The sequence below is a fragment of the Haliotis asinina genome, chromosome 1, assembly GCF_037392515.1.
Source record: "Haliotis asinina isolate JCU_RB_2024 chromosome 1, JCU_Hal_asi_v2, whole genome shotgun sequence".
Taxonomy (NCBI): domain Eukaryota; kingdom Metazoa; phylum Mollusca; class Gastropoda; order Lepetellida; family Haliotidae; genus Haliotis; species Haliotis asinina.
Window position 1 is genome coordinate 39,194,377 of NC_090280.1, and position 21,283 is coordinate 39,215,659.

The 21,283-nt window shown below is 41.3% G+C and overlaps 1 protein-coding gene across 1 annotated transcript; it reads left to right on the forward strand.

Moving 5' to 3' along the window:
- Positions 1 to 16,501: 16,501 nt before the first annotated feature.
- On the forward strand, positions 16,502 to 17,215 carry LOC137272520 (uncharacterized). The gene has a single exon (XM_067804912.1). The coding sequence runs from the start codon at positions 16,502 to 16,504 to the stop codon at positions 17,213 to 17,215; it is 714 nt and encodes a 237-aa protein (XP_067661013.1).
- Positions 17,216 to 21,283: the final 4,068 nt, after the last annotated feature.

The window sequence follows — 21,283 nt, forward strand, 5'->3', positions numbered from 1 at the left end:
CACGACCACGGATTTAGCATCCAATAATTTCCAGATCCGTTGCCTGTGCCATTCCGGAGTGTCCAGTGATACACTCGACTGAAACCAATGCCAGAATTGGCGACACAACTGCTGGAATAATACAGCGCTCTTCTCGACTTACTCACGCCAAAGTGTCTACTTTGAATTCAAGAAGTGTTCTTGGTAATCTGTCACCGCGCGATTGTCGTCTGCTCTCAGAAACTTCCATCCTCGTCTGCCAATCAGTGGCACAGCACCCCGACTGGATTAATCTGTGATCAAGTTGCAATCACCGCTTGCCAATGCAGACGATCAAGCCATGTGAAATGGACACGGGAGACCGAGATCTTACTCGGATTACCACTACTTTTGTTCTTGAAATGCCTGGAGTGGACTTCATCCGATCGTCAGTCTATTGTTTCCAAATCTCTCTCTTTGGTGTTAGGGCTTCGGTGTCAGTCGGTATTACGAAGGTTTATGAAGTATTTGTGAAGTCGTTCAGCGTAAGTAACACCCAGGGGACACAGCAGGGTGATCGCTGTTGCATTACCTCTATCTTACTAGCCATGAAAGACTTCCGCGACTGAAAGCTTTTCATTTAAATTAGCGTTTAGGATAGTACATTTCTAACGACACAGAGAGAGTCACTGCAGGTGGCATATTGAACATGTTCATATTGTAATTGCCCACACCGTGTTGACTGTGAGACCAGATTTATTTTCCTTTTCTTACGACAATGGTTCAAACATTCACAGAAAGAAAGATTAAAATGAGTAAAAAATGTACAAATTATGCGTTTCTAATCCGCCCACCTTTCTAAATGTTTAAAAAATGCCCTTGAACTATCGTGAGATAACCACTGTTTCCTTGTGCCAAAATATAGTGTGTAATGTGATTTGTAATCAATAACACTCCTTGTTTATCATACATTGCACTGCGATTGAAATACTGATCAAATGTTCGACCAAACATTTCTCCATTGCCATAAATGGATATGAACTGTGAATATACTGGGGAAAATTTGGCAGTCAGTATCACAGTACTATCGTCAGAAGCTGTGGTCAGACTGTAAACAACAGTGAAACAAATAAATACTAATAAACAACATTTTTTCGTGAAAAGAACAACACATTAAAACTCCATATTAAGTAACGAACAAACTCCAGGCGTAGTACACGTAAAAATATTGTAAATTAATAACATTAAGTATTACTTTGTGAGGTAGTATTCAGATATTAACAAGAGACAATTTTCCTAAACGATGTATCTACTCTTCTAGCAGAACTAGATGTGCCTATGAATCTCGACTGAGGCATTTTCAAGTGATATGTGCTATGTGATATAAAGTGAATTAGCATCAGACATCAGGACTCAGGTTCGGTTAGATGAATACAGATCGTGATTACTGAAGTTAGTTTTCGTCCTTATTGCCCTCACACATGGCAATGAAATACTGTAAAATACGTTGATAAAGAACACAGTATACAACAGACTAAATGATATACGAATAACGGACTTCGGTTGAAACTCCGTTTATCCAGTTGCCTGTTTCATGTACTGAATGCGCTGTTTCGTGTATCGAGTTGAACCCACGAAGGCCCAGGGGTAGAAATGGCCTTCAGCAACCCATGCTTGCCATCAAAGGTAACCCTGCTTGTCGTGAGATGCGGCTAATGGGATCGGGTTGTCAGGCTCGTTGACTTGATTGGCACATGTCATCGGTGTCATCGGTTCCCAATTGCGCAGATCGATGCTACTTTTGATCACTGGATTGTCTGGTCCAGACGCGATTATTTACAGACCGCCGCTGGAATATTGCTGAGCGCGGCGTAAAAGTAACCTCACTGTATCGAGGTGTTTGCTTCATGTATCGAGGTTCGAGGATGAATGTGGCTGTTGATGAATGATGTGAGTGTCATTCTTCTCAGGATCGGGCTACGGATGGGGTCGTTTGAGGTGCAACAATGCACAGCGGTGAATATTGACCGTGTTTCGACGGATGACCGTGTGCTGGGATCCTTGATTAGCCCTTCTCTTGGGTTTCACAAGCTGGTAATCTCTCACTTCACTTAGCACGTCTTTGAATGTCATTTAGAAGTGAAAATACATAAGAATGAAGATTGTTATGGATATCAACTTCTTTATGAGAGAACACAACGTTTCGGAGTTAATGCTTACTCGTTCATCAGGTGATTGAGAAAGGGATACAGAGGTGTATTTATATGTACAGGTAAAACAATAACAAAGTAACAAGTGGAATGAGTTAACGAAAGCTAGTATAAACAAGCACTGATAGGAAGCCGATAGTTAAGATAACAATGATGGAAGCCAATGGTAATGCATTACAGTTGATTGGATATGTTTACATAACACAGATACGGGGTAAGGACGATGTACATGATTGGGGATAAGGATGGAAGCCAATGGTGATACATTACGCATGATAGGATGATGTACATAACACACGATAGGGGGTGAGCATGTTTACATGAGGGTTGATGATGTACAAACACAAGTAGGTAAGGATGTACTCGGGTAGATTGGCTATACATGAATTACATAGATAGAATGTACACAGATAGATGAGATTAATTTATCAATAAGTCCCAGGCACTTGGTAGGTATACTCCTTGGTCGCGGTTGATGGCTGGTTTCTGTCTCCGGATCTCGATGGCCTCTTGCAGTTTCCTTTGGCGCCAGTTGTTGTTGTTGGTAGATAGTATCCTAGTGTCCTCCCATCGAATTGAGTGTTCAGGGTTCTTGAGAATGTGTTCAGAGATGGCCGATTTCTGGTCGAGTTTCCTGACTGAGGTCTGATGTTCCTTCATTCTGGTGTTGATTGGTCTCAGAGTTTCTCCAATGTATAGGTCGCCACAGTTGCAAGGGATCTGGTAGATGCATCCTCTCGGGTTAGGGTGTTCACAGCTGGGTCCTTTACCGTTGGCTTTTAGGTAGGTCTTGATGGTCTTGCCACTGGAGAAGGTGACATCGATGCTGGCTTTGGTCTTGATGAGGCGTGATATTTGATGACTGATGGGGCCAAGGTAGGGTATGGTTACTCTGATGGGTGATGGAGAAGGTTTGGGGCGGGGTTCTCGGTCATTGAGGGTCTTGTTGATGGTGGCTGTGACGAGCTGGGGAGGGTAACCATTGAGTGTGGTGAATGTCTTTCTGAGGTGGTCCAGTTCATTGTTTAGGGCATCGGGGTGGCAGAGGGCTTTGGCACGTCTGGTAAGGGTGGCGATGATAGCTTGCTTGATCTGAGGGTGGTGGCAGGAGTTGTAGTGGATGTACTGGTCGGTGTGCGTCGGCTTGCGGTAAACTGAGGTTCTAAGTCCATCGTCTGTGGTGTGGAGGGATACATCGAGGAAGGGCAGGTGTTGGTTGGTCTCAGTCTCCATGGTGAACTTGATTCTTGGATGTTGGTCGTTGAGGTGGTTGAGGAGCTCATTGGGGTCGTTGTCATAGGCGATGGTGGTGAAGGTGTCGTCGACTTTGCGGTACCAACAGAGGGGCTGGAACGGAGCTGTGGAGAGGGCTGCTTCCTCGAAGGAGGTCATGAAGATTTCTGTAATGAGAGAAGAAAGAGGTGAGCCCATGGGGAGACCGTGGATCTGCTTGTATATCTTACCATTGAATGTGAAGTAGGAGGTGTCAAAGCAGCTGCGGGCGAGGTTGGTGATGCTGTCTATGGTGAGCTGGGTGTCCAAGTCTTCTATCCGGTTGGCTAACTTGCTGCGAAGGATGTCCAGGGCTTCTTCTAGTGGGATGTTGGTGAAGAGGTCCACGACGTCGTAGCTGACCATGGTGCCTGTGGGGTTGGATTCTTTCAGCTGGTTGACAAAGGATGAAGAGTCGCTGATGTAGGACTTGCCATCTTTGCCAAGTGGAGCGAGGAGACGTGTGAGGAACTGGGCAGTGTTGTAGAAAACTGAACCTCTTGAGCAGACTAGGATCCGGGCTTTGGGCGGGTTCTTGTGGATCTTGATGGTGGCTCTTCCGTATGGGGCTTGGGAGTTGATAGGGTTCAGCTGGTTGAAGATGATGTCGTTGATTTCTCTCTTCTCATGGAGGTCCTTCAGGGTTTTCTTGTGTTGTCTTTCCAGTCTGGCCGTCGCATCTTTCTTGATGTTGAGGTAGGTGGTGGTGTCTGAGAGGCTGTTGTTGACGAGCTGGAGGAATTCCGGGGTGTCCATGATGACTGCTGCTGAAAGAATCCAACCCCACAGGCACCATGGTCAGCTACGACGTCGTGGACCTCTTCACCAACATCCCGATGTATCCCTCCACACCACAGACGATGGACTTAGAACCTCAGTTTACCGCAAGCCGACGCACACCGACCAGTACATCCACTACAACTCCTGCCACCATCCTCAGATCAAGCAAGCTATCATCGCCACCCTTACCAGACGTGCCAAAGCCCTCTGCCACCCCGATGCCCTAAACAATGAACTGGACCACCTCAGAAAGACATTCACCACACTCAATGGTTACCCTCCCCAGCTCGTCACAGCCACCATCAACAAGACCCTCAATGACCGAGAACCCCGCCCAAACCTTCTCCATCACCCATCAGAGTAACCATACCCTACCTTGGCCCCATCAGTCATCAAATATCACGCCTCATCAAGACCAAAGCCAGCATCGATGTCACCTTCTCCAGTGGCAAGACCATCAAGACCTACCTAAAAGCCAACGGTAAAGGACCCAGCTGTGAACACCCTAACCCGAGAGGATGCATCTACCAGATCCCTTGCAACTGTGGCGACCTATACATTGGAGAAACGCTGAGACCAATCAACACCAGAATGAAGGAACATCAGACCTCAGTCAGGAAACTCGACCAGACATCGGCCATCTCTGAACACATTCTCAAGAACCCTGAACACGCAATTCGATGGGAGGACACTAGGATACTATCTACCAACAACAACAACTGGCGCCAAAGGAAACTGCAAGAGGCCATCGAGATCCGAAGACAGAAACCAGCCATCAACCGCGACCAAGGAGTGTACCTACCAAGTGCCTGGGACTTATTGATAAATTAATCTCATCTATCTGTGTACATTCTATCTATGTAATTCATGTATAGCCAATCTACCCGAGTACATCCTTACCTACTTGTGTTTGTACATCATCAACCCTCATGTAAACATGCTCACCCCCTATCGTGTGTTATGTACATCATCCTATCATGCGTAATGTATCACCATTGGCTTCCATCCTTATCCCCAATCATGTACATCGTCCTTACCCCGTATCTGTGTTATGTAAACATATCCAATCAACTGTAATGCATTACCATTGGCTTCCATCATTGTTATCTTAACTATCGGCTTCCTATCAGTGCTTGTTTATACTAGCTTTCGTTAACTCATTCCACTTGTTACTTTGTTATTGTTTTACCTGTACATATAAATACACCTCTGTATCCCTTTCTCAATCACCTGATGAACGAGTAAGCATTAACTCCGAAACGTTGTGTTCTCTCATAAAGAAGTTGATATCCATAAAAATCTTCATTCTTCACTTAGCACGTTCCTCCCTCAACCAGCCGACATACTGTGATATAACATAAATGATGTTTAAAGCAGATAAGGCCCAACCTATTCATACATATGAAAGCATCGCAGCGAAAATCTTGGAGCAGGTGTCGACAATGCTGTGTTGGTATTGCATGTCGTTACTGTTGCCGGACACAACCTGACCAGTCTTCCTACCAAGTCCTTCCAATTAGGAGACATAAATGACGTTCCCTAATCTACAAGGACAGGAGAAGGAAATAGGCAACTCGTTCATGAATAAGATCCTCACATTTTCATAGTCCAGGAAATTGAGAAGCGTTTCCCTTACAACACCAAAAGACGAGAAGGGATGGTCAGTATGGGTTGTTCAAATTGTCGATCTTGCTTCACATGCAATTCAAATTCACCCCTATTTCAGAAATGAATCAATGCTGCAGTAATATTTAGCTTGACGGAACTGGATTTCAGCAGGAGAGCGAGTAGAGGATGTGGGTGACAACAGAGGCTGGAACATGACAGAGAACACGTGGGAAGAAGGAAGAGAGAAAAATGAGCTCAATGGACATGGAAGGTGTGATTAATTACAATTGATCGCCAAGCGTATGAATTACTCAAGCCAAATCAATAGGCTTCAAACGCCAGTATTCGCATCATTACCAAGATTTCAAAAATAGCCATCGGCTCTTGTTCAGAAGTTCTATCATGGTAAGAACTTTCAAGACCCCAGCATTCTAAACAACGGTTTAGTAATTTAATGCAAAATATACTTGTAAACAGTACAGGGGTATACCAACAAGCCTGTTCGTTTTAGCCAAATGTTTAGTGGTATGCTATGACACTATTAATGCACATATTGTGGTATCATCGTATCATTGTCGCCAAAGGTTAAGATACAATCAGGCCACTGTTTTGAACGTTGTTTAAAGGTGCTTTCGGCAATGTTTGAACAGCCTGTAGACAATCAAGACGAGAATATTCAGGAATTGATATTATGGCCGCCCGCTACAGCAGATCTGAATATATGTTGAATACATGTCTAACATAACTCTTGAATGTCAACAGCTTAATGCAGTGTTCGAGTCTTCAATAGTTTACTTGTTGAAGGATAAACACATCACGAGCAAGACTCGTACATAGATACCTCCTTCACGCCACCCCACATACTGACTTAAGCATCAGAAAGATCCCTGAGTGAACTCAATTTGTCCACATATAAAAACGCACTGCTCCGCGAACATTCCAGCGAGTTAAAAGTGTTTTAGACGTAAATATGTCACGTGAAAACATCATCAGAAGGAAGAATTCTCTAAGATGTGGGTCTAGAGGTTAAGGTGTTTTCGGGACGTTGCGTGGCGAGTTTCTGTGATCATGAAGCCTGTCAGGGCTTGTTGGAAATAGCAGAAGCCACGACAGGCCACTCCATCAGTTCACAGCTCGATCACAAGCATTGGGAACCAGTCGTTTTTTCCGTAACTACAGTTCAGCGTCTCGGAAATATACAGGCATGACTTGCGTGATCAGTCTAGCTGTTAAACTCGTTCCATTGTTGATTTTGATTTACGATGAGCTTGTGATCCAAACTTAAAATACAGATTCGTACAAATCTCGCTATACATGCACATGTGTCGGATACATCTTTCTGAGAAATGGGACTGGGGCATGATGGCGGGGGAGTTTGTTAATGGGTCAGCGAGTCTGTATTTTTGGCAATGTCACACCAGAAACGGGCTACGCACTTTGCGTCCGTGTAAACTGAACACTATGCAAAACAATTTTAACCGACAAATATCACACTTGTCACATATATCCTATGTACTTACGTTTCAAACCTGCTAGTACAGTTGCAGTAGTGGAACTTGTCACTCATTTGTGTTTGTTGGATTTACCGGAAACTTCAGAAATTGTACCCATGAAGATCCGGGTCAGAACTGATCTTCAGTAACTTGCTGAAGGAGGTGACTAATGGGACCGGGTGTTCAGGCTCACTTACCTGGTTGACACGTGTCATCGGTTCCCAAGTGCGCAGATCGATGCTCATGTTGTTGATCACAGGATTGTCTGGTGTAGACGCTAATATCTACGGACCTTCGCCATACATCTGGAATATTGCTGAGTGTGGTGTAAAACTAAACTCACTTACTCCCAGAAATTGTTTTGTCATAACCGCACGACCAGACTCACGTACTCCCCGTCTTCCGCGGTATGAAGAGCATATTGTATTATGAAGGAGACAGAAGATTAGTTTTAAATATTTTTAGGCAAGGAAATAAACATATGTGTCAACATCGGAGATTTGCCTTATGACATCTGAGATATGCTTTATTATCAGTGAATCCCATTCGAAAGTTTACGAAGAATAGACGCAATGGACATGCACAAATTTAAACATTAGCTGAACTCGATTTTCGAACATATCACCATTTTGAAAACATCTCATGTATAAACTGAAATGCTGATAAGTATTTTAGAATTGAACCATCTTGGAAAAAGTTGTATGTAATACTTCAAATATAAAATGACACGGTCTTATTTAAGGTGTACAATATAACACTACTGAATAAATGTCCTGACACTTTTTTGTCAACAATGAGTGAGTGAGTTTAGTTTTACGCCGCACTCAGCAATATTACAGCTATATGGCGGCGGTCTGTAAATAATCGAGTCTGGACCAGACAATCCAGTGATCAACAACATGAGCATCGATCTGCGCAATTGGGAACCGATGACATGCGTCAACCAAGTCAGCGAGCCTGACCACCCGATCCCGTTAGTCGCCTCTTACGACAAGCTGAGTCGCCTTTTATGGCAAGCATGGGTTGCTGAAGGCCTATTCTACCCCGGGACCTTCACGGGTCCTTGTCAACAATGCAACTGTTAACATAATACACTGTAGTATTGCTTTTCAGTCAAATTTACAAATAAAAACTGTCTGCGTGACTCCAGAGGTCAAAATGGTGTACAAGTGGCTTTATATGAAATACTTAGGTCTTGCACATTCATGCTGCGGCTTAAATAGTACTCCAAGAATCGAAATGACTGACAGTGTGTAAAGCTTATGTACAGGCTCAAAGAAATCATTCCGCATCTCAAGCGAAATCCAATGAAAGTGAATGAGTGAATTTAGTTTTACGCTGCTTTTAGCAATATTCCAGCAATATCATGCCGGGCAACAACGCAAATAGGATTTTCACATTCTACCCGATGTGAGGAACTGAACCCAGAACTTCAGCATGGCGAGTGAACGCCCCACTATCAGGCTACCCAAAATCCAAAAAGGGCCTCCTTGTACGTGCGACGTACTATTGTGAAAGCCGTGTGATGTTTTTTGTAATTTTATGTAAATTTAATTTCTATTCCAACATTAAGTGAAGTAAAAAATCGGAATTACCTAAAACATCATGACTGACAGTTCTAGCAAACCTCATTCATACTGTTAGGGAAACGCAATGACACAGCGTCTCCTGTAAATCACACATTCAGCCTATAACGCCAGATTGAAATTGACGCGACTTTTCAAGCACATTGCTTCTCAATTTCCTGGACTATGCAAATGTGTGGATCTTATTCATGAACGAGTTGCCTATTTCCTTCCGTTGTCCGTGTAGATTAGGGAATGTCATTTATGTCTCCTAGTTTGAAGGACTTGCTGCGAAGACTGGTCCGGCTGTATTCAGCGACAGTAACAACATGCGATACCACGACAGTGCGGTCGACACTTGGTCCAGGAACTCTGGTGCGGCGCTTTCATACGGGTGAACTTCGCGTATTGGTGGGTTGAGAGCAATTGTAGTAGCCCCGGCCTGTCAGTCCGATGTGCGAGGTAAAGGAGACATGTTCGCTGTAAACATGCCACAAATAACACAATACGCAGGACAGTCAAATTGATACATGAAATACTCAAAGCAATGGATGTAACTTAATTCATGAGTCAACTCACGGGATGAATCTGCGAACTGAGAGCATGAAACAGCCAACTCAGTACATTAAAGAGTCAACTTAATGCATTAAAGAGTCAACACAGTGCATTAAACAGTCAACACAGTGCATTAAACAGTGGGCATGCATTAAAACTGAAAACGTAAAACTGTCAAATCTTCATGAAAAAGTCATGTCACAGCATCACGCTGTCAACCCTGTCACCACAGAACAGAAAAACATTGACTGTATACGGCGATGTGCCCGACTGTGCATGGTGTCACACGTGATGATAAAAGTGCACAGTTTTAAAATAGACACCCCCGACCTTTTAATTATGAAAAAAGTTTGTGATGTTTGAAATTATGAAGCATTAACCAAATGGAAACGTCTCTACAGTTCAGCGTTGTGTAAATGGAGTTGATTCAAACAGATTCAGTTAATCGGTAAATATGCAGACTACGCTTGTTTGTTAGGCCAAAGACAATTTAACTCAGATGAACATTTGGTTGTGTATATGGCGAGGTATACATACAAACAGATTATTACTGTTATTGCCCAATAGTGATTCTATGTGTATACGATTAAATAACATCCAACTTTGTTTCTTCATTCTTGATATAATAAATACACTTTGTAGCCTTAAGTACTTCAAAACTGTGTTTTGACATTTTAACAGTTTGATCAGCTTAAACATACTTATATTTTCCAAAAGGGTGTCATTAAAATATTGTTTGCATAATTCGTGACATTTTGGTCAAATCAAGAGTACGTCGTGCTCATCTTCTGTTTCTTTCGTAAAAAGGGGGCATAATCTAGCAGAAAATGTGATTTAATGCACACTCTATCTTCCTTCTGTAACCATAACCATGAAACGTAAACTCCTTAACATCAATATTAGTTGTGTACTTCTCGATGTTTCCTTACTATGAACTTACAATCTAGTTTCACCCAGAGTTGATAACTGATGTTTCCACATTTGAGTATAAATACCCGTAAATTCTTTTACAAAATCTTTACCTTCAGGAACATACTGCGTAACTCAGTTGTTACCAAATCCAGACCCAAAGACAGTAACTCTCAATAAACTTGCCCAACTGTCAATATCACGGTTCAGTGGTGAATGGTATATGAAAACTATTTATATCTGGTTTACTTCTTCAACCAATATTTGATAATCCTAACATGACGAGTTTTGACGTTTAGGATATGTTTTAATAATTCCATGTTTGCCTTTCAACAGCATTAGCTTCCACAACGTCACAACCGTGTGAAAGAATAGCAGAAACAGCAGGTTTCGATAACTGACACTGACTACGGGAGAAATGTACATCATATCTTTGAATATATTGTACAATGAACCAAGTGCTTCCAAACCTTGTTCTGGTAGGATTTCCTGAGCTACTGAAAAACTGCGCCCCCACATTGAAAATACAAGACCAAAATAATTAACCTATTGACTACCTCTCAAGGCAAACTATTATAAGACCACCTTTCAATATAACAATCGTTGTGTTTTCAGTATTTATGGTCAAGCCCCATTTTATGCAGTAAGTAAACATCATATCCAAACCGCCTTGTAAACCTCTAACACTATTGCCAAGAATGTTCTTCTACTATGTCATTAATAAATAATGAACACAAAATTGGCGAAAATTTTTGAATGAATATTACTGGGCAGCCTCAAACAAAACTTAACCTCCTCATACATGTTTCAAACTAATGTTAGAAGTCATCCAAAGATTTTTTAATTGACACCAGAGTGCATGCCTATTTACATAGTGAAATGCAATTGGGCAGTCAGTGGATGTCCAGCATGGATTAACTTTATTTTTAATATTAAGTGATCGATGTAGAACAAACATACAGTCAACAGTGCTATTATTTTCTGGGAAACCGACTGTTTTTCTTCAGTGGTTAAACTGTACTTGTCACTCCAAGAAGAAATACTTGAATTCAAAATGCAAACTGACAACTTGCTCGAACACGTCATTAATATGTTCCCTCAATAATTATATGGCATAACCTTGCTGCCCTTCGTATGTACAGGAAATATAACTCCTTTAGTCCATCCTGGTGGGAAATACGATGTTGTAAAAATGGCCTTGAACAAATTCGTCAGAACTGGAATGGATATTGACGTGCATTACAATATATGTACAAGCGCAGTAACATAATACTCACTCACTCATCTTTACTTTATCACTCGATCCTGTGTTAAGGTTTGTCAGCCGTCAGATCCTCCACACAGTACACTCTTCACTTCGCCCAAACGCTAGTCTTAGCATCAGAAACAGCCCTGATTTACGTGACGTACAACTTAGCATAAATTCAATTTCTCCACACAGAATATATCACGGCTTCGAGAACACTTCACCGGTTGAGAGGATTTCAGCTGTAAATACGTCATGGGAACTGATCACTGTAATTGTCGGCCAACAGAAGGAATTCTTTAAGATGTGAGTTGAGAGGTATAGGTTTTGTGAGGACGTCGTGTGGTGAATATCGGTGACCATGAAGCCTCACAAGCTTACAAATAGAGGAAACCAGGAAAGTAGAAGTTCCAGACACCAGATTCTAAGGCAGCGTGTCTAGATATAAATCTAATGACACACACATTTAAATACCAGCATTATATAATGCTTTCTCGTTGCTGTAATAGAAATAATGTTGACCTCTCATAAACTTATATAGGTTCCCAGAAAACATTATGCAGGACAAGTCGAATTCCACGGAAACGTCTTGTCTACTAATGGAATAGTAGTCTACTAATGGAATCGGTAGGACTGTTCGGGTTGTGTATGGCAGCAGTAACGACATACGATACCATAACAGCATTTCGACACCTACTCCAGGTTTTCGCGAGGATGCTTTCATTTGTTTGATTAAATTGGGCTTAAGTCTGCTTTAAACAGTATTTCAGTTACGTGTAGGTGCTTTGGCTGGTTAATGGAAGAACGTCCCAAAAGAGGTGAGAGCTTACCAATTTGTGAAATCCAAGAAAAGGGCAAGTCAAGGATTCCAATTCCCGTTCATCAACATTCAGCAAGACAGGTGAAACACAATCTTGTGCCACTCAGAACAGGCAGCATCATACGTTCAACTGCCATCTTCATACTTGAAACTAAATCGCGAAACACTCAAGTCGATGCATGAAACAGTCAATTCGAAACATGAAAAAGTGAACTCAAAACACGAAAAAGTCAAGTCGGTACATGAAACAATCAAGTAGTAGTACAGCAGTGATTGTCATGTCTGGGTACAGTTAGGACAAAAAAAGACTTACTTCAGTAATCACGACGTGTGTCTAACGAAATCCGTGACCCAGTGTCTCATATTAATTAACTACGTATCACATATCAATCTGTGAAAATGTCTCAGTCGGGACTATCATGTTCAGCTATTAGAGGAGATGGATTGTCTTGCAAGATTGTCTCGACAATTAATTGTTACCTGAACAGGAAATCAGAAATTAGTGCTCAACATTATGAATTTTTACTGATTGTCAATGCATACAAGTAAAGTCGATATATTTTGTTCCTCAACGCAGCACTTTGTAGGTGTTCTTCTACGTGAAGAGGTTATTTGTGTTAGTTTATAGGTTAGACCACCACATATTACGTGTTTACTCCCAGAATGATCCCTTGTTGTTTGCACTATGGTGGATAGGGGTGTTGGTGGGGTGGGTACACTTTACAAGGGCATGTTATATCTACATGTTAAGAAACATACATTCTAACCAACAATAGTACGACAGACATAATAACATCCACAGATTGAACATGCACAAATTCACAATCGATTATGAACAAATTTTATTCCTGCAGAGCAACTGACATAATTCAATAAACGTTGCATTATAGCAATGAAAACAAGACGTAACATTTGCACAGATAACAATAGGTTAAGGTGAAATATTTGCCGTGACAAAAGGTGCAACAAATTCCCGAAGAACCAGCAAAATATAACACTTACAAGTCCGAAATTTTCAGTAATATGTATTAAGCAGAGAGAGCAAGATAGAAGATTCACAATAGACGTTTCATGTACAATGCAACTGAATCAAATCTAAAGGTATGGGTACAATATCAGCTCACCAAAGACTTGGTTTGAGAGTGAGAAACAGCTATACTGAATGTAAAGCGGCGAGCGGCCAGGCAGTGATTATGTAGATCAAGCTTTGACAAAGGCAGGCAGTTTAATGTACCCCAGTTAATTGTGTGTGTGTGCGCGTCCTTGTCGTCATCATGACAAACAGTCTTGCAGAAACTTTCTGTTACGATCATAGCAAGATAACTAACATAATAACATGATATGTAATAATGTGAATAACATGAGAACCATCTTGCAGAATTACTATGATAAAATGCAAATACACACGTGCAGCATCATCAAGTCATAATACATTTAAAGCCTGGATAGTGCATCAGCACAAACATTGTCTTTGCCTTAAATGCGTTTGATCACAAGATTAAACCCTTGCAAGGTCAAACTCCACATCATAAGTCTTTGGTTCTTGTTCTCCATTTTATGAAGAAAGTCAAGGGATTGTTATCAGCAAACACTTCAATTGGCAAAGAAGTGGCACCTAAGTACCCTTCAAAATACTGTAAAGCTAACAAAAGATCCAATGTCTCTTTCTCAATTGTAGAATAGTTTCTTTGGTGCTTGTCAAATTTCTTGGAAAAATAACAAAGTGGAAAAAATAAACTGGATGTTCAATTCCTAAATCATCCTCTTGAATCAGGACAGCACCTACACCTACATCACTTGCATCAATTTGCAGTTTAAATGATTTCTCAAAATTTGAAGCCTGCAGTTCGGGAGAATTCATGACTATGTCTTTGACTTTTTCAAATGCAGTCTGACAACTGCTATCTCACTGAATTTTTTCCCATAAAGTTGGTAAGTGGTGATACAACATCTGCTAAATTTTGACAAAACTTTCTGTAATTGCCTGTCATACCCAAGAATATCATTAGTTCTCTCTTAGACTGAGGCACTGGAAAATGCACACCTTGTACTGATATAGTCCATCTGGTGTAGTGAATGCTGATATTTTCTTTGCATGGTCTGCGAGAGGAATCTGCCAAAAGCCTCTCAGTAAGTCAAACTTACTTATATATCTAGCTTGACCAATGAGATCAATGTAATCGGTCACTCTCGGAATAGAGACCTACCTAAAATACTAATAGCACTGAACATTTATGATACGAAATGTGGCCTACAATAATTATCACTCAAAATAAAAATTATCACCTAATCAATAATACAATTTACAGAAAACACACTTTCGAAACAACTAACATTTACAATAATAACCCATAATCATTCTCAGTCCCATATATTGAGACACAGTATCGTGGTACTGCTTTTGATTGATATATCCATTTGCGTTTGGCTGATTGAAGGGCGTTGTCAAGAGCCCCATATTTCTTCCTCCTGGGAGGGACACTACCTCCATCATTTATTTGTTTCTCAAAACCACCCACAGTGGTTTTTGAGACACAATGCATGTATTATGCAGTAAACATCAAGATGACAGAACATACATGGATATAAATTCTAAGTCTGTAAAACTGTAAACAGAACATGGACACGTTGACGTGGATAAGTCAAACAAATCAGATATCAACACAGATGTCATACGAATAAACCATGCATGGAAACAAGCAACAGATGGAAGTTTTTATAAATGGAATGAAGGAATTATGACCTAAGTTTTGATGATATCCATTTAAGGTATTTGGAAAGGTTATGTGGGCTGCTTGTCTCTTTTGACAGAAGAAGAATGGCCATTTTAGATAAGTCTGGGAATTGGCAGAATCTTTTGGCATACATAGTTCTCTCTTGGGTGAAGGTTTCACACTTGGAAAGATAATGGAACTCATCTGTTATATCATGACTTATTTGATTGGCATATTTAGAAGTTGGACGTACCAGCCTCAGCACAAGTTTTGATCCCCAACTATTTTCGTCTCTCAGAACCGCCCAAACATCAGCCAACAACAAACCTGACTCCTCTACCAAGAAGATACATGTGAAGAAGTTCCAACAACTCACGACCTCCACTGCCAGTGCAACCAAGAAGACCTCATCAACCACCAGCAAGACCGTTGTCAACCTTAGTTAGCACCTCGGCCCACAGCAAACCAGCCTCCTAGCTAAAGGATTCAAGTTTGCCCCCACTCCTCCTCAGCTTAACACAGACATGTTTATCAGTAATATCGAGAAAGGACTTCAGCTGTTGGCTCCTGGGGGAAAGGTAGACTTCCTCCATCATCAGATCAGCAGCATCCTCCAGAAAGCCAAACCCCAGAAGCCCAAACCTGACAGCATCTGACCTACAGGCCATCAAACAACTAAAGGAAGATCGAGACATCGTTGTCGTTCCAACAGACAAAGGCAGAGCCACTGTGGTGTTAGATCGGCCCCACTTCCACACCATGGTCGACAGTATGCTTCAGGACACATCTACCCACAAGAAGCTCCAGAAGTACCCCACCGCAAAGCTCAACTGCCAACACAAGGCTCGCCTTAAGACCCTATGTGACATTTATGAACTTTCAAAAGGCTTTCATCGTAAACTGTCAGTGTCCCATCCCCAGGCCCCTTATGCCAGGGTAATGGTCAAGATCCATAAGAAACCTGTCAAAACCTGCATCCTTGTGTGTTTTTGTGATACAGTTTTTCGCAATGCTGCTCAGCACCTTAGTCATGTTCTATCACCCCCAGGTAAGACAGCCAAGTCCCTCATCACAAACTCTAATGATTTTTGTTCTAAGTTGCGTGAACTATCGACTCCTGGTCCCATTGTCAGCTATGATGTTGTTGATTTGTTTGCTAACATTCCACGTGAAGAATCCCTTACAGCCCACCTAGAACGACTCAACCAACTTGAACAGCCATTTGACACCAGCCTCTCCACAGACTCTATCATAGACCTCGCCTCAGCCTGCATCAACTCAACATACTTCACATGGGGAGAGGATATATAAGAACAGATACATGAACTGCCGATGGGCTCACCACTGTCACCTATCCTTACGGAGATATACATGTCAGACCTTGAAGAGAAAGTCCTCCTCACATCACCTTTCCAAACTATGTGCTGGTATCGGAAGGTGGACGACACTTTTGTCGTCCTGAAACCTGACAACGACCCTACAGAGCTGCTAAACCACCTCAACAAGCAACATCCAAGAGTCAAATTCACCATGGAGGCAGAAACCAACGACCAGATCCCATTCCTCGACATCCTTGTATCCCGCACCCATTCCAACCAGCTTCAGACAACAGTATACCGGAAACCCACCCACAGTAACCAGTATGTCCACTATCAGTACAACCACCCTCCACGAGTGAAGTCAGTTATTATCTCCACGCTTACTAGAGGAGCTAAGAGTGTATGTTCTATAAAGCTGCAAGAGGAAATCAACCACCTGAGGCCAAAACCTCCTCGACCTGAATCGGCTCCTATAAAGATTTCAATCCCAAATATCAGCAAACCTTCCCACCAGATCAGCAAGCTGCTTAAGCAACAAGCAGGAATAGACACCACCTTTACTACCTCTGTCACTATCAACAACCTCCTAATGGCCAATGGAAGAAAACACCCGCAAGCCATAAAGTCCAACCCCAAGGATGTAATCAACAAAACTGACTGCAATTGTGGGCACTCATACATAGGAGAAACACCCAGGCCTGTCTGCACCAGAATCAAAGGACATCAGACATCAACCATCAAATCGGACAAGAAATCAGTCATTTGAGATCACCAAATCGCCATCAGATCAGATCAGCATCCAGATCACCAAATCAACTGGACTGACTACACAATCCTCTCAAAGAACCAATCAGACCAACTGAAGCCATCAACATCAAATGATATCGACCCCTGATTAACAGAGACCAAGGCTACCCCATCCACGCGGCTTACGATGGGCTCATCAAACCGCTCTAGACTCGTGTCAAACCACTCTAGCCTCCTGTAAAAGACATCTACTCTGTGTACTTCACTGGCTTACTTAGTTATCATCACATAGTTAACTTGTATTCATACTGGGCTCTGTGCACCACTGGCTTCTTGTTTATCCTTGTATCCAGTGTTACCCTCCTTTTTGTTATCATCACTTGTTAATTAGTTTTCCGCTGTATATATATCGCCTGTTCTCTACCTATATCATTTACACTTGAAAATGATACAAGAACCTGTATCGAAACGTCGCGTTCTAGTATTAAAGAAGTTGTCATCCATATACACTTATTCCATCTGCTATAGCAGGTGAGCTACAGACAGGACAAAGCCTTTCAGCTCCAGGTACTCCACTACAAGTTATGTTTTGATGTTCGCAGTTTCATCAGCTGTAATGATTTCGTCTTAGGAAGAAGATTCAAATCCAAAAGGACTGCTTGAAATAGCAATAATATAACCTTTAGGGCTTGCAGAGATATCACGTTTCCAATTTTGAAAGAACTGGTCTCAGCGTTCAAGACTAACCATGGGGTGGAGTACCCAGAGGGACTATTCCATACATGGTTTAAACCAATGTTATTTAAGATAAGCTGTAAATACGTTAGCCATGGCTAGTCACTGTTATTAATTTTACAATATAACCAAACAAACCGAAGCATTATTTGAGAGAACTTAGTTAGTCACACCGATTTGGAGATGTAACTTATGCCAAACGTTCAGCATACGCTTGTATATATTGACACATCACGGTTCACTCACTCACTCACATAGCGGTTCGACCCGTGAAGGTCCCGGGGTATAACAGGCCTTCAGCAACCCATGCTTGCCATAAAAGGCGACTATGCTTGTCGTGAGAGGCGACTAACGGGATCGGGTGGTCAGGCTCGCTGACTTGGTTGACACATGTCATCGGTTCCCAATAGCGCAGATCGATGCTCATGTTGCTGATCACTGGATTGTTTTGTCCACACTCGATTATTCACAGACCGCGGCCATATAGGTGGAATATTGCTGAGTGCGGCGTAAAACTAAACTCACTCACATAACGGTTCTCTTCCTAGTTCCCCATACACCATAAAATTGGGTGTAGAGTTTCGTAGTTCCGTAGCTAGCTCAAGACATTTTGATGAACTTATTCACTTAAGTGTAGGTTTTCAAATCCCCAAACCTGTGAGCCATAAGTCAAAACTGGAACAACCAGAGTGTCAAAAGCTGATAATAAACAGTCTAGCGGCATGTTGACATCTCGAGACTTCCTGAGTAGAGCACACATAGCTTTTTGTGCATTTTCGCATAAAGTTTTTATTGCATATATAAATATACAAATAGTCTATTTCTATGCGTTTAATTCCAAGGTAAGTATAGGAATTAAATATCTCTAAACAATATCTACCGTAAAAGAAGGCAAGTATTGATTATATAGGAGGACCACCCCGAAATAAAACAACTTTAGCTTTCGCAATATTAACGTTTACCTTCATCATAATACTATCCTCATTAAAAGGATTTAAGGACCTCTGTAAGCTGTCTGGTGTAACATAAAAATAACAGTGTCATCAGCGTAAAGTAATACAATGAATTGAATCCACATAATGACCATGGAATCATCTGAATTCCTAATGCCAACATTAACACCCCCACGTCCCCTAGAATATAAGAAAGATTCCACGCCATTCAGGAATAGGGATAAAGAGGTTCTCTCCTTGTCGGGCGCCAGTAAGTCATGGGAAATAATAAAAATCTTTATCATTCACTCGTAATAGAGGTTTTATGTCTTTATACATATAAAATATTAAAGTGAAGATCTTTCCCTTGATTCCATTTTCCTGTATCTTTGACCATAGTTCTAGTCCCTTGTCTCCAGTTTTCTTTTTCAGAATTTCAAAACATGCATGAGTAGGTGAAGGACAAACATATTAGCAGTCATAAAACCAGTCTGAACTGAATCTCATTTACATCAAGGAAATTAGTAATGCTGGTATTAAGTATTCATGCGAATAATTTGTCAAGGCATCTTAGAATAGTAATGTGTCTATCGTTATTTAGGTCCATAGGATCGCCCTTATTTATAGATATATAGTTTTTTTCAAACAAACAAGCCAAAGATCAGGCTTCGTACCGAGGAAATTAGCAAATACACAGTGATCCGTAAGTCCATTGAGTCGATAATGTAGTCTTTTTCTACACAGTCTAGGCCAGAAGTTTTGTTTCCTTTAATTCCCTCACTGCCTTTTTAATTTCTTCTAACTTTAATGTTTTGCAGTCATAACATGCTGGTCCAGAATCCGATTTGTTAAAGGTCACATGCAACCAAAGAATCAAACATAATTAAAACACAATTATCACTTATTCATGAATATAATATACAGTGCTGCTTTTAAACAAAAATATGACCAAAATTATAAGCTTACAATCGCGATTCAAAAGTGCAATATTTTGTACTTGGGCTTACAAAGCCCTCGGGAGACCGAGCCCAGTCATAACGGGTGGGTGTGCACTCACGTGTAACGCCGGCGTCCGATTGGCTGGTTCATTTGCTGATATGCTGAGGGTTCATTGTGTGTACAGAAAGATGATCTGTTTGATGAGCGTTTTAGAAGTATGACGAGTCACAAGAAAGTACATCCTTTATGGATAACAGCTTCTTTCATTGCATTTGATGCGTCGTTTCAGTATGGATTCATATACCGTTGACAAAAAAATCATATACACTACAGAAGAAGTTGTTATCCATAAAGAATGTATATAGAGATGTTGGGTTTTATAAATACACGTTCTCTGAATTTGCGTTCGATCCAATCAAAAATCATCTCAGTAGAGATGGTGAAGTACTGTGTGGCTGGAAACGGTTATTCGTCCAAGAACAAAGCTGGATCTGAAACTGACAAGAGTTTGCACCAGTTTCCGTCAGATCCAAATGGATGTAGTTTGTTTGCAACCCACTGACATAAAAACATGTCATGTGTACAAGAATCACACCTGCCTAATTACATAATGTGAGCTCTCGTTTGAACTCCGATTTCGCGGGCTTTTTTTCACCACGTTTTATCAGCTGTATAGATTGAATTGGCATTTTTGATGATTTGTGCATACCGAAAGGTATCGGAATATGCAAAGTTGTGTTTTAAGTTGCATGTGACCTTTAAATATCTCGGTATCATTGATTTGTTTACCTTCCGTGCTGTTTTGTGACTTAAAGTAATCATAGAATGTATTTATATCTGGGGTTACATTATTCAGGTTTTTAACTGGATTTTTGTTCAATAAATGCCAGAAACCCCTTGGAGAATATTTCATGGAATTTCTCAGAATGTCTCCAGTTTCTTGTATTTTCATGTGTTACTGTTCATCCATTTCTTTTAAGATTTCGATGTTTTACGAAACAGTTCTTTATCTGGGACGGTATTTGAATTCTTAAGACGGCTTTTAGCTTTACGAAATAGCTTTTGTAATTGTTTACATTCCGAAGCGCGGTTTATTTTTATTTTTCACGCCTCGCTTATGTATGAACTGTTTACAGGTTCCGAATGTTTCTCGCGTGACATTGGTGAGCAGATGCGTTATGCGCTCACCGAGATCATTCACGACAAATGGTTCACATCGACCTGTGCGTGCGTCGCGAATTGATTGTAATAATTTGTTTATTTAGGGCGTATTTAAATTGTTAACAAATATAGTATTCAGTCGCGTAAGTATTATTTAGGCTGTGTTCTGCTCCTGTCGATTTGAACTCTTGCTCACTTCAGGAATTTCTGAATTTCGCTCACATATGTACATATGTACTGGAGATGTACTCCACAATCCCACATTGACTAAGGACTAGCACACGCCATTGCTTTGCCTACCTTAGACAAGACCTCCCGGC